Source organism: Lissotriton vulgaris, chromosome 7, assembly GCF_964263255.1.
Source record: "Lissotriton vulgaris chromosome 7, aLisVul1.2, whole genome shotgun sequence".
Lineage (NCBI taxonomy): Eukaryota > Metazoa > Chordata > Amphibia > Caudata > Salamandridae > Lissotriton > Lissotriton vulgaris.
Genome location: NC_141695.1, coordinates 1,565,948,653 through 1,565,963,944, shown reverse-complemented (window position 1 = coordinate 1,565,963,944; position 15,292 = coordinate 1,565,948,653). Strand labels below are relative to the sequence as shown.

At 45.7% G+C, this 15,292-nt stretch overlaps 1 protein-coding gene across 1 annotated transcript in view; it reads left to right on the top strand.

Moving 5' to 3' along the window:
• The window catches only part of PTPN1 (protein tyrosine phosphatase non-receptor type 1), a 451,311-nt gene that overhangs the window by 388,378 nt on the left and 47,641 nt on the right, over window positions 1–15,292 (top strand). The window contains exon 7 of the mRNA XM_086932463.1: window positions 4,569–4,730. Coding sequence (XP_086788589.1) covers window positions 4,569–4,730 — 162 coding nt within the window. The remainder of the gene's footprint in view (window positions 1–4,568; window positions 4,731–15,292) is intronic.

Here is a 15,292-nt window from a genome sequence, read left to right as displayed (position 1 = left end):
ACCAATCAAAATGTCTTCTTAGCATGCTGGATGAGAAACACGATAAAGAACAGCTACACGATTGCTATCGTAATGCAGGGAATACCAGCACTAAAAACACACCTGCTACACACCCACACAATACTGATCACTCTTCTACAAAACAAAGTCCCACTATCACCAAAGGCCACTCTCTACACTGTCTACTAATAAATGCTCTATCCCTCTCTAAAAACAAGCATCACATCTACGACCTTCTCACCGATGCAAAACCAGACATACTATTCATAACCAAATCATGGTTGGGCGAGAGGATATGGCTCCAGTCCTGCATGAAGCCATTCCTCTAGGCTATCAAATAATCACCCAAAATCGTATAGCCAAAAAAGGAGGTGGTCTAGCTGTTGTATTTAGGCAAACAATACATATCACTACAGTTGGCAACATCGCCATAAAGAATTGTGAGGCTCTTCTAACAAGATGCAATCCTACACCGTCTTCCACCTGTAACTTCCTGCTCCTTTACAGACCTCCACATAGCAAGGCAACATTCCCAGACACACTTCTAGACACAGTTTCAAACCTGATAACAATACACTCCAACCTATGCGTTCTGGGTGACCTTAACATTTGCTTTGATAAAACCAATATGACCCATCCAAAAACAATAATCACTGGCCTAGACGCATTGAACCTGCATCAGATTGTCCCCAATCCGACACACACCGCTGGACATATCCTAGATGTCATTTTTGCTAATACTGAACTAGTTACCTTTCCAACTATAACTCCAGTCACATGGTCAGACCACCACTTGCTTGCTTTACAACATAAAACAACGCTAAGCGACTCACCTAAAACTACCTTACATCCATCCACCTATCGGCCGTGGAACAAACTCAATTTGGAACACTTGGAAACACAACTAACATCCAGTATAAATCTGGAAACCATAAATTCTGTTCAGAATCTATACGAGTGGCTACAGGAAACTTTTGGAATCCTGATACTACTCAAAACCACACAACCGAACAAAAGAAAAAAAGCGCCTTGGAGAAACATAGAAATAAAGACATAAAACATCAAATTAGAAAGCTGCAACGTACCTGGCTCAAAACAAACGCCAAACGAGACAAACTTCACCTACAGAAAATTAACAGATTATATAAGTCTGCTATCAAAAAAGCTAAGAAAAGGTACTATTCAGACAGAATTCAAAACGCTAAATGTGCAAATAAAGAATTCTATAAAATACTCAATGAATTTCGAAAAACAAATTGCCTAGAAGGAACTCATCCTGTTACTCAAGATTTCACAAACTGGCAAATCATTACACGGACAAAGCAGACACGTTGGACTCATACTTACAACAGAAACAAAGCACCAGCACTAACCCTTGTACAAAACAACTATCCAAGAATGCTCTAATCAAGCCCCTCCGTTCGTTCCAACACATCTCACACGTTGAATTTATGGACCTGGTCAAAGCAAGCAGGCTTGCTGGCAGCCCCTCTGACCCCTGTCTGCCACAAACTTTCAAGACCATTCTTTTAACAACATCTGCTGCCAATCCAGTAAGAAGAATCATCTATTCCTTAACTACTGTAATATTTCCAGAAGAACTCAAAAAGTCATACATTCGCCCTTTACTGAAGAAAACAAACTTGGACCTGCTGAACCCTGACAACTACAGACCCATTACAAATGGACCTTTCCTGGGCAAACTGATAGAAAGAGCAGCGTTCGCCCAGATGTCACAATTCATTGAAGAGAATGACATACTTTCAGATTTCCAAACAGGATTCCGTCCGAGAAGAGGCACTGAATCTGCCCTCCTTGCCATCTGGGATGACCTAAAGAATACAATTGACCGCAACGGGGTTGCTGCGCTACTCCTCTTGGACCTCTCCGCTGCCTTTGACATGGTTGACCATGACACTCTGAAACAAAGACTTTATGATGCAGTCTTAGAGGAAACTGCTTTAGACTGGATCGCGTCCTACCTTCGAAACAGAACTAATGTCATCCACACCCCACCTTTCTCGTTCAAACCGTACTCCACAAAAGCATGGGTCCCTCAAGGTTCTATCATCTTGCCCATGCTTTTCAACATTTACATGAAGTCTTTACCAGTACTGATCAATAAATTTTACCTCACGTGCTACAATTATGCAGATGACACGCAAATACTCGTTCAACTGGAATGCCCCAAAGACATTGGTAAATCACCAATTTTCAGCTGTCTCCGAGCCGTGAATCAGTGGATGACTTGGAGCCATCTCAAATTGAATGCTTCAAAAACTGAAATGCTCATGTGTGGCGATTGGAAAAATTACAACCCGCTTGCTGCATGGCCTAATGAACTGGGATCTCTGCCTAAAGTATCGAACGAAGTAGGAAACCTTGGAATGACCATGGACTCCAAGCTGTCGATGAATGTCCAAGTGGATAAACTAGCAAGATCAAGCTTTGCTACTGTAAAAACGCTGCAACGAATTTTCCCTCATTTGGGATTTCCACACAAGGTCCAAGCTACCATCTCCCTTGTTCTATCCAAACTCGATTACGCCAATAGCCTCTACCACAGATCACCTTTAACGACCATGAAAAGACTACAGCGGATTCAGAACTCAGCTGCCAGACTACTCTTGCATATCAAACCACGAGACCACATCTCCCCTGCCTTGAAAGCCCTGCATTGGTTACCAGTTGCCAGAAGATCCACGTTCAAGCTGCTTTGTATTACCCACAAAGCAATACATGGAATAGGACCACTCTTCATCAGGAATAAAATCACCGAACACATTCAACAAAGGAACCTCCGCTCTAAAGGAGCATCTCGCCTCAAAATCCCACCGTACAAGAAAAAAAACATGGGTGGCACATCCTTCTCTGTTCAAGCAGCCAAACTAAGGAACTCTTTACCCTCAAACATAAGGTCCACTGACAACCACCTTATCTTCTGAAAACTACTCAAGATCTGGCTCTTCCTCACATAAGCACCATACGGAATTTTTTTTTTCCAACATATCCCTCTGTAAATAAGCATTTGTTTTGACTTTAGATATGTACCTATCTTTGTGTATTACTTTATAAAACATGTAAAATAATTGTTGTTAAGAGAAAATAAAAAATAATTTAAAAAAATAATATTCACCAATAAATAAAAATCACCTTTGGTCTACATGTACATACTTCCATTGTGCATCTATGTACCTTCCATGTACTTGGATCTGTGTGTCTGACTTTTCTCCTGAAAAAGCATATCCAATGCACTACCCTATTTCTCATCCTGTCTCTATCAATATATTTAATCTAAATATACTTACTTCCTTTATGTATCTATATACTTTCAATGTACTTATGGCTCTATATATTTATCACTTTCTTCTAATTTAGCATTTCCAATGCACTAGCCTATTTCTCAGCCTATACTTCGCTCTATATATCTTCTAGCCCAACCTTCTGACTAATCTCAAACTTCTTTCTACTACTCCTAATGCACTACCCTATCTCTCATCCTATAAATCTATCAATATATCCTCTACATCCACGCTCTCATTTATCCCAAACCCCATACCACTACTATGATCGCCAAAATAACCCTTTCTAGACTCTCTCCTGCTCTACCCCTCCTTGCATCATCGGACACCTCTTTTTACTATACCGATCCCCTAAAACAAACCTTTCTAAACTCTCCCCTCTGACTCTTTCCCTCAAACTCCTTTTTACTCACTCAAAAGCCTCTTCCCACTGCTAAGACCTTAAAAAAAGAAAAAAACCTTTCACTCTTTTATCCCTCCTCTATCCTTTTCAATCGCAATTAACAGACTAACATGTTCACTTCTCAAATTCCATATTCCATATTCAACTATACTAATATACTGCCCAAATAACTGAATAACATATCTACTACTCAAATTACTTCATATTTATACTATACTTATTTTCAACACTAATCCTTTATGGGTTCCGGAGTGGTGTGCTTTTAGCCAGAAAAGCGCTTCAACACCCATCAGGGGTAACAAGTGCTATATGAATGCAAATCTTTGTTCCCCTTTTATCCATCCGCTATTCTTCTCACTCCAAGTAACAGACTAATATCCATCACTGAAATTACCTCATATTTCACCATATTAATTCACCACTAATCCTTTATAGGATTCCTGAATAGCATGCGTCAACAAGCGAGCGATAAATAAATACAAACCTTTGTCCTCTATCCTTCTGCTGTCATTCCAAATCCAAATAACTGATTAACCTATCCACCACTTAAAATGTACTTGCATGTTTCACTATACTAATTCAAGACTAATCCTCTATGGGTCCCGGAGTAGCGTGCTACCCGCCGAAAAAGCGCTTTGACGCCTCGTCCGGGGTAGTAAGCGCTATATAAATGCAATTACAGTACAATACAATACAATTTGAGACACACCATTGTCACAGTGTCAGAGGTTGTTTGGTCGAACTTCAGCAATTCTAGATGGGCAGATTTCAGTATGGTTTGGGAGAAGAACATATGTGGATGGATGCAGAATCCTATTGGCACTGCACTTTGAAAATCACGTTTGTGTTAAATTTCTTTACAGATGGACAAGAGGAAAGACCCCTCCTCCGTGGACATCAAAAAGGTGCTTTTGGACATGAGGAATTACAGGATGGGATTGATACAAACAGCAGATCAACTTCGTTTTTCATACCTCGCTGTTATCGAAGGAGCAAAGTTTATCATGGGTGACTCTTCAGTTCAGGTTGGTGGTGTTTGTATTCTTAAGAGTTGTGCTGCAGGATTCACAACTGTCCGTAGTACTGCAAGTAGCAAATGTGTACTGAGGGTGAATTTTGGAGAGAAAAAAAACAACTCAAGTAAAGTATTCCAATGTGAATTTAGGCCGCACAAATTAAATAATTACATTATATTATCAAAAACAAATCTTGATCTACATTTTCTTCTGTGCAGCCCGCCCATCGTGTCCATACAAGGTCACTTATCAAAGTAGGGCTTTATAGAAGCACTGTGAGACCGACAGTTGCAGGCTTGGTTACTTATTGGCAGGTATTGCGCTTAACAACTGACACCAGACCAAATCTGAGTTGTTGATTTCTCCCCACTCAGCCCAAGAAAAATATTATAGCTTCCCTCATGTTGTGCCTTCTGCTGTCCGGTGTCTGTTAAAATGGCAGAAATAAAAAGCAGGAAGTTGAAGTCTGGTGCCAGCGGGAATTCAAAATTTGGGTAATCTGGATTAGAGCGGATATTCACCCAGAGTGGCACCAAAGGTAATTCATTTGGTCATCATTTCCTTAAGAGAAGGTCTCTTCTTATTGTAGTTGAGAATGTTAAACACTTTTTGTAGCCTGTCAGTATGTTATACCACATAATTTATTGGAACCAGGCAGAATTGTGTATGTAGAAGACTTCTATTCTGTTACATTATGGTGACTACACTGAGATGATGACATCTGCACACACCTTTAAAAGGCTCTGAATACAGCCAAACTTGTATCAACAACACACAAGCTTTTCAATAATCTCTACTGTATTAACTAACTACCATATTAAATATTAATTGTTTGACCCATTCAAAACTTCTGTCATGAGGATAAGGGTGCTTGAAGTGCACATCAAATCCTGCTCATCTGAGTTAGCGCTTTGTTCTTCCTTGAACAACACAAAAATTGTTTATTTTTCTCTGTAATCCATGGAAGTCTTGCTTTTATGTACCCACAGTTTTGTGCTCGAGCTGGATTGTGTTTATCCTTCGTAAACAATCATCCATTGGTTCCACCAGCACATCTCAAATCATCTGCCCTCAGGTCCTGGGAAAAAAAGATGCCATTTGCAACACAAACTTGCTACTTCCAGATTCAATAGCGTGAAACACAAGTTTATCAGCCTCCGAGAAAATAAAGAGTTGGATGCTTATAGTCACCTGCCAGCCATAACCTCAGCTGGCGGTGTCTGCAACCAACCGTTTTTAGTATCCCTTTGACTTTCCCTATTGATCATACCATCTCTTGCAGCCTCCAGAGCAACAATAACCATGTTTGCACTCAACCCGAATCTGCACCTTGCTTGTTGCATAAGAGCCTCCACTTATTTGGCTCCATATTAATTGTGACTTTTTTAACAGTGTTTTGAAATCCAGAAGCACTTGCCTGGGTGGCCAGGTCTTCACACTGCAGGCTGCCACGCTGTGGCATTCATTTTGTAATTTCCTGAAGCACTGTATAATCAGACTATCTGGAATTTAGTCGCTGATTTAGGAGAGGGATTTTCAAGAAATGTATCTTTGGAAATGACACTCTGCATCAAGAAGCCTTTGGCATGTAAACACTTACAACTTTAGCATACCAGCATGCAAGCACTTGTTCTTTCTATTGAGATCCATGCACAGAAGCTTGGTTGTCTTGCCTGGTGCTACTGGCATCATGGCACAAATTAAGCCGCTAATGGGCACGGGTTGAGGGGAATGAACTTACTAAAGCAGATAGGCTGCTTTTTTGGAGTCTCCCACAAGGTACTTACAGAATTACCTGCAGAATCTAATTCTCCCAGGCTCCAGTGCAGTTTTGGGGACTAGAACCAGAGCGAACTCAAACCGGTTTTCACTTTAGCCTGAGTACATCAGCCCTCTTTCATTACATCCAGGTCTTTAAGTGGGATAAAAAAAGTTGAAGGGTCTCTAAACAGTGCGTGGATTAGGAAATATCTCAATTAATGCTGTTCAAGTGGCGTGGCTCATCTAATTAAGGGTGTGGCCAAAATGCATGTGACCTAAAATCCTGTGCTTTCCATAGCATGCCATTTGACCAGTATTATGTCGCTCCTTCTTGAGCTTCCTGTTATTACAACTAAATTTACAAAGAGAGTTAAACATTTTTTAAAGTGGGTTCTCTCCACTTCCAATATTTTGTTCAAAGGATGCACAAAGAGAGAGCACACTTTTATAAAGCTAGTTTTTTCTCAGACCCTCTCACTGGTAAGGGTACCCTTATGTGTTTGATAGGAGCTCTCGCCCACTAGATTACCTAGTGTCATGCTACATCATAGTTATCACACAGATACCCACCATATCTGGGTGGGTGCTACTTAGAATCTGAAGAGAGAGTCCGGAGATCAATGATTAAAATTGCCTGCAGGTATCGTCAACAACATTAGTTTTCGTTAAGTATTGGCACCGCTCCTGGAATGTCGACTACCATGCCGATTTCGCCGCCCAAATTAGTGGCCCTATCATCCTCTCTGATGCCGAAGCGATGTTGCAGCTAAATCAGACTGCAGTTTCTACACTCCCTTTACCTCAAGGGAGACCGCAGTCATTGTATTCCCTCTTTGGTACAGACTCTGTTAAGGACTGTGACCAGGGTGATGAGTTCCTGAGCCCTAGGCCAATGTTAATTGGTATGAAGCCTTGCAGGGGGCTAGAGGGCTAGACATCTTCCCATAAACTGCTCTCTTCTTGCCCAACTGAAGAACCTGTTACCATGCCATAGTCCAGCATAGGGCAGCCAAAGCCCTCAATCTACAACTTCCCACTATGGAGGTCAAAACGAACATCTTGGAAAAAGTCCTGTGGCCTGGCCAAACTGCTTCTGAGCCTCTCCTCCCAGACAGTGAGACCTTGACGGATACCCTTCTAGGGGCCTTGGGTAAATCCGGCAAATTGCCAGGTATCACTGACTTGCCCCAGGCAACCCAGCCTTTCTCTCAGCACCCCACTTCAGATAATCTTGTGCTGCAAGCTTACACTAACCCGACCAACCTTAACAGTGTCACTCTCACTAACCCGACTGAGAGTCTAAGAGGGTGGAGACTTTAGGAAAACACTTTTTCTCTGCCAGTTTCGTTCTGCGATCAGTCAATGCCTCCTATTTACTGGGCCATTATATTCACACCCTTTGGGACTCAGTAGCACAAGTCCTCCCCAGTGCTAAGCAAGACCTCCCTGTTCTCTCACAGGCCATACAGGATGGTCATGATGTAGCCTTACCCTTCATTTCATCCCTGCTGCACCTTCCATTGTCCTCTTAATAACTGTTGGGCTGTCATCTCTCTATTTTATGAAACAAAGTGCAAGCTCTTTTGGCGAAAGAGGTTATCAAGAGGGTGCCAGCACCAGAGGTAGGACTTGATTGTTATTCTCTGTTCACCCTGGCCCAGGTCTCGTCTGTCCTTGACATTGGAAATTGAGTGGTGGTGTTCGACTTGCAGGATGCCTATTTCCATATTCCAATCCTGTTGGCCCATCAGTGCTACTACGGGTTGTGATGGCAGAGGAGCATTTTCACTTCACTGTGCTCCTCCTTGGTCTCACTGGCACCTCACAAGAGTTCACAAATATGAAGTCGCTGTTAGCAGCAAACCTCCGGAGGTTAGGGGTGCCAGTATTCCCCTACATTAACTACTGGCTGTTGAAGGCATTCTTACCCCAGGCAGTCGTCTACCATCTCCAGACTACATCGAACTTCTGTCATCTTTGGGGTTTACTTTCAACATGCGAAAGTCATTCTGGACTTCTTCCCAGTCCATATCAGTTGGGCTAGACATGGGTTGACCTTTCCCTCAGGAAAGAGAGTCCAGGACATTCAGGCTATTATCCCAATCTTTCGGCCTCGGTCCTGGATTTCAGGGAGGTTGACTCTGAAGTTACTAGGACTGATGGCCTCCAGCATCCTGTTGGTCGAGCACTCCAGGTAGCATATGTGGGCTGTGCAGTGGGATCTGTTGGTCCCAGTGGGTTCAACATCAAAGGGACCTTTGAACACATCCAGATTTCTGAAGAAACTGCAAAAGATCTGCAATGGTGGCTTCTGGACAGCGATTTGGTTAGAGGCATTCCGCCGCTCTTCTTTCCCCTCCCAGAACTGACAGTGGTACCCGATGCATCACTTCTGGGCTGGGCGGCCATCGGGGAGAGGTGGAGATCTGTGGCCTCTGGACGCTGGCGGATGCCGGTTCCATATCAACCTTCTGGAACAGACTGCTATTCGTTTGGCACTGAAAGTCTTCCTGCCATCCATCAAAGGGTGACTGGTACAGGTACTCACAGACAACACCCCCACTGTGTGGTGCTGCAGCAAACAGTGTGGGGTCACAGACTTGCACCTCTGGAAATGGTTGGACCACCAAGGACTGCTTCTGAACTTCCTCGCAGTATCATTGAATGCCAGGGTGGACAAGCTCAACCGTCTGCACCTAGTGGTTCACGAATGGCAGCTAGATCTGGAGGTGATGCATGGCCTGTTCCGTGAATCTGATTCTCCACCCTGGCCTTTGCAACCTCCACCTTCATGCACAGAGGGTGAGCAGCGAGGTTAAGCAACAACAGATGAACACCTTCGACCTTCCTCTAGAGGTTGTTGTCTTCTTGGTTGCCAGTTGTCCCTCTACAAAAACTACATACACTTGTTGTTGGTATGAATTTATGATTTGGTGTGGCGCTCACCAGATTGACCTCCTCCAGGCCAAATCGTCTGATGTTCTATTAATTGTTCTGTCTCTTGGCAGGCAAGCCCTCCTGCTGGGGCTCAGGTAAAGGTTATCTTTTGGCTTCCTCGACCTTCATATGGTTGTTTGATCATCCCTCTTTATTTATATCACTTATTTTGATGTGGTTTTGTGAAGGACTGCAACATATGTTTCGCCTATCTTTGTGATGCCCTAATGGGACCTAAATCGTGCCCTTGCATTTCTGATGTGTACTGCACTTGAGCTGCTTCACAGTTGTACTTTGCGGCTCCTCACCATCAAAACTGTTCCTAGTTACCATCACTTCAGCACAGCTTGTGAGTGAAATTCAGGCTTAGTGTGATCGCCTACCATACACCACATTCTTCCTCGACAAGCTGATTTTGCATACTAGGGCATCCTTTATCACGAAATTTGCGATGCCATTCTGTCAGTCAATCCATCATTCTGCCGGCCTTCTGTTCTCCACTTCACCCCTCTAAGGAGGAGTAGAGGCTCCATCGCTTAGACCCTAAGAGTGCTTAGCTTCTACATTGATCCCACTAAAGACCACCAGTTGAATGACAGCTCTTTGTGGCGTTCGCTGCTGCAAAGAAAGGCAAGGCTGTGCAGATGCGTGCCACCACATGCATGATCGTGCTCTGCATTAAGATATGATACACACTGGAGAAGAAACGGCAATCAGACTGACTGAGATTTTATTCCACCAGGCCCAAAGCTGCTACTACTCCGTCGGCACTTTGGGTCCTGCCCTAAACATCTGCCTGGCAGCTATGTGGCTGTCTCTCAATACCTTCAAAAAGCACTATTGACTGGATATCTAAGTCCCCTAAGACGGGCACTTTGCCTGCTCCATTCTTGCGGGACTTCCTAGTTTGTTAGTCCAACTCTGTCCTCCTCTTAGTTACTGTTCTGGTATCTTTTCAAAAGGTGAGGAATTTGTGACGAGAAGTCTCTATCAGAAGAACAAGTTATTTACTTTCAGTAATGCTCTTTCTCCTAGAGACTCGGTTTAGTCGCAAATTCCTTACCAACCCTCTCATCCTCCCTTTTCTGTGGTTGGATCTAACCTTAATATCCCAAGTCTAGGAATCTGCATACTGTCTACAAATGAGCTTTTAGGGGCTCTGTCAGGGGGTATAGACAGTCTTGAAAGCCACTGATAGCATGCCGCATTGGCGCCTTTATATGCTCTCATGTCATTTCCAGAGTGGAGCGGCGTCAGTGCGGAGCCGCATGGCGCTGCGTTCTGGCATGCAGAAGCATTGCAGAACAGTTTTCGGATTCAGTCTTACCCCTGGTGCATATTTAAAATGTGATCTATATGTATGTATGTATACGTATATGTATGTATTCTGTACCAGGAAAAGCGTTACCAAAGGTAAGTAACTTGTTCAACAAAGATTTTATTGGGAATAATTTGAATTGAAAATGTTTTAATTCTGAAATTATGAGCCTGTGAATGAAATGTTACTGAGGAGTGTACAGGCTTCACAATGCATCAATCACTCCTTTTCCCTTTACACTGCTTTTCGTCTGTTAGACATATTCTTTTAACCCCACATCTTTCTGAAATTCGCCATCTGCATAGTTCACACCTAATCTTTCTTTTTCTGCACTCTCCTTTCAAGCTCTCCTGCATGCACTTCTTTGCGGCTCCTTCACTTCACCATTGCCAGCCACGAAGCACCCACCCACTCACCTACAAGCATTTTCTTTTGCGCTGTAAATAATTTGCACCACTTTTGCACAGAATCCTAGAATCACTGTTAAAATTGGAATTCCTGACCATTGTTCTATGCCATCTGCAGAGAAGTCAAGGACTGTTGAGTTCGTATTCTGAACACTTTTATGCCCCTGTGACAGACACTGAGAAACTCTCCCGGTCTGTAGCCTTAACTCTAGAGCACCCAGACGTGACTGGAAACTTCACTCATGCCATTTTAGCTGAGCGAGCATTTATGACAGAAAAAAGTCCACTGATTTCTGTTAACTGTTTGTAACCGTTCACAGAAAACTAAAGGTTTTTAGAAATATTTAACTGTCGGCTCATGGAGTAAAATCTTGATGGAAGATTGTCCTGAATTTGAAGCAGTGGCGCAACGAAACCTGCGGGAGGCCCCCCTGCAAAGTGCATGAAGTGGTCCTACCACACTCCGTACCCAGTCAGGAGCTCTCAGACCCACCCGTGTGGAGTGCCAGAGGGTGCCCCCTGAAGCTTGTGGGTAGCCCTGCACCATGGGAGCTGCTGGGCTATTGTTATTTCCTTTTATTTTAGATAGTCTTATTTTGTAATTTACCATATGAACTCTGCCCCCACTCTCGGCTCCTATACATACTCAACAAGGACGCCCGTATATGCCCATGAGACAAGGGCTCAAGCGTATTCTCGTTTGCATAGGGAAATCGCATCTGGACATCAGTGGAATCCAAAACAAATTAGAAATGTCGGTTCGAGGCATGTGGGCTGCTGAATTCATATCTGTGCATAGATCGCCGCCTAGAGTCTTCGAAGTATCACGAGATAGGTGGCTCCTCCCCTGGACTACAGTGCGCATGGGCATCCACTCTCCTCAGATTGTTTTTTTCCGCCATTGGGTTCGGATGTCTATTTGTTAACTCAAGTTCGGAATCGATAAAAAACTTTCTCTTTGGCCAAAAGGCCTTTAGTTATCGTCGGTATTGTCTTTGCGATCGGTGCCCAGTACTTGTTCCAGCTCTGTCCTCGAGCCGGACATCAAGAGGAGCCGCGTGGCTTTTCGGCAATGATGGCCCGGTCGACGCCAGAGGCCTAATTGACGATCCATCATGGAACGGAGCCCGTTCAAGAGATGTCCCGTTTGCAGCTCCAAGTATCCTCACATCGATGTCCACCCGGTGTGCAACAAGTGCCTGTCTCCGGATCACGATGAAGCCAGCTGTATGGCTTGTTCTCGGTTCCGCTCCAAGAAGACGATTCGCCTTCGACGCGCTGCGCGGAAGGAGGCCCAGCAGACTGCACCTGACCCGGTGAACATCTTCGATGCCGAGGAAAATGAGAGAGTCGAGCTGGAAGTGCAAGAGAACCTGTCTGATCCTGCATCGGAGATCGACTCCAGTTACGACGCAGATGTGGAAATGGTCGATAATGAAGACGTCGTCGACGAGGTAGACGACGATGAGGCCTTTGGGGCTTTGGAAGATAGCTCAAGCGAGGAGATAGGCCCTGCCGTTGGTACGGGGGCCGCAACCAAAACACTCGATAAGGCTCAGGTCGAGGGATCGCCACATCGTACACTTGGTTCTACAGCCTCGCCCCAAGGCCCGGCTACGGACATTTTTAACGAGCCATCGGTTGACCGAAATCGAAACCGTCGGTGTCTACACAACCGAAAGCACTGGACGCTAAATCAAAACCAAAAGTGCGTATTGCTTTGGTCGGTTCGAAGGCCTCTGAACCATTGACACCGACAAAACAGAAGTGTTATCGACCCGGTGAGGTCGCTAAAGGGTGTCGAGCCGAAGACCGGGGCACCAAAGAAACTGGTCAAGGATGTCGACCCGGAGAAGTCGGTGCCGAAGGCTGTCGACACAGACAAGGGACTTGGAACTCAGAAAGTTCTCGATCCTAAGCGTCGACCCAGCACGGCTAAAAGCAGTGCAGACCTAGAGTCCACACCCGGCGGTGGCTCGTAGGAACCAGTCTAGTCAACACAGCCATCCGCCTCCTTTTCGAAGCAGGTGTCGGACTCGCTAAAACGTATTAAAGAGAAGGCTACTACTGTCGGACCAAAGGCTACTCCACCCCCGAAGCCGGTCAGTAAACCTCCAAAATCGTCGGAACCCATCCAGTTCACTCTGCCGCCGAAAGTGGTACCTAAGGCCTTCGCCCCTAGGACGGCCGTCGAAGCGACGAAGAAGGTGTCCATGGGGCAGAAGCCTAGAACTGCAGAGGTGGCCACCAAGCATAGACAGCCTCCGCCTGAAGATCTGTCGAGGCAATTCATCGACGCCGAGACGGGTAGACTTTCTATTTTCAAGCGAAAGATTGCCCCTGAACAGCCTATGGAGTCATATAAAATTCCATTAAAGAAAAAGAGGGATTCTGCTAAGTCACCTCTGTGAGAAGTTGGCCCGATATGCAGTGTTCACTATTCTAGCGACCACTATGTATCGGTCCAAACGACCCTTATGGTGATTGGTTGTAAGTCAACCTTAGACCAGCTATCCTAGTAGCGTGGATACGAGCAGTCTTCGGGCTAAACTCTAGAGGGCGTGTTAAGCCAGCTGTTATACCATCACATACCCCTTGAACACCAAGTGAAAGGACACCACACAAGTGTTATGAAAATAAACAGTATATTTATTAGAATCACAACAGCCCTGTACTCTTTATGAGGACAGGGTACTAAGCACAGAACAAAACTCTTAGGAAAATACTTCAAGTGCACAATCAATACAAGTGCCCGAGGGCACGGAAAGGTTAGTGGTCTCGGGCGGACCCGATAAGGCAAGTCGGAAGCGAGGGACTCGGGACCCTTAAGTAAGGAGGCTATGCGGGCACCGAAATGCCGAAGTTACCTAGCCACAAGGGCTGCGGCTGCACAAGTCTTACAGGCGTCGGGGGTCTTCGCTGACGAGCCAGGAGCCGGAAGGAAGGAGTTGCTGGCCGGCGACCAGTGAAGAATAGTTCGTAGAGATCCAAGCCTGGATCAGAGATAGATGATACCTGAAAGCAGAGGGGACCAAGTTCGTACTACTAACCAGTAGTCAGAGGGTACCAGGAGGGCACCGGATGGTAGTCACCTCGAATAGGTGAGTGGGCGACGCTAGGCTCTGTAGTCTCACGGACCGGGAGGCGTTGTCGGCGACCAGGATGGAGGTGCGAGCTGTCCCACGAAGGTTGATGCTGTCGGCGTCGCTGGGCCCAGGATTCGGGCAACACGCCTTGGCAGATTTCAGGGCCACGTGGTGGGCCTAAAATGGCGTCGTGAGTGGACCAGGAGGGTCCGGGGTGCTCCTCTCGCAGAAGGGAGCGAAGGCTAGTCTGGAGCAACCAGACCAGCAACGTTGGTTGTCGTTTGTCGTCACAGAGTCACAAGCCAGCGGCTAGTGATCGGACAACGGGCTGAACAGCAAAGCAGAAGGGCCCCGCGCAGATCGTGGAGATGCTGGGAGACTGCACTTCGGTGCTGGAGCTGCTCAGGGTCGGGGCTTCTCGGACCCCAGAGCACTCATCAGAGGATTCCTTCGGTGGTTGTGCTGGTTAAGAAAGCGTGCAGGTTTTGATGATGGCCGGTCCCTCGAGGTCTCGTCGCACCCACAGATCTCAGCTGAGCTGACGATGTGGGTAGAGGTCAGAGGTGCCAGGGAAGCCGGTTCTCGTCGAGCTGGGTCGTCGGATTCCTGAGGAAGGACTTGCAGCAAACCGCAGAGTTCTTAGATGGTGCCTGCGGATGCAGGATGACTACTCCTTAGCCACAAGGGAGAAATCTTGAGAAGAGTCTCAAATGTCCTTTCGTAGAAAGTAGTTCTTGATTCAAAGATGATCTAATTTGGAAGGGTCCCCGCTCCTGCCTTTATCCTAAAGAAAGGGGTGGGCACGTGACTAGGTCCTGCCCTAAGGGTGGGACCAGAAAGGGGGGTGGTAACACCCCTCTCCCATGCCGGACTTTCCCCAGGTCAGGGGCTGGTGTGCCCCTGGAACTGGTTCTAGCCGGCAGATGCATAGTGAGCACCGGGGTGCCACTCAGCAGTCACCTTCCTGTAAAGCCCTGCCTACCCAGGATACACAAAACCCTGTCTGGGATGGTGCGAACACCGCCCCGGACAGGAAACCCTTTGTCCAAGCTCTCCTCGCTG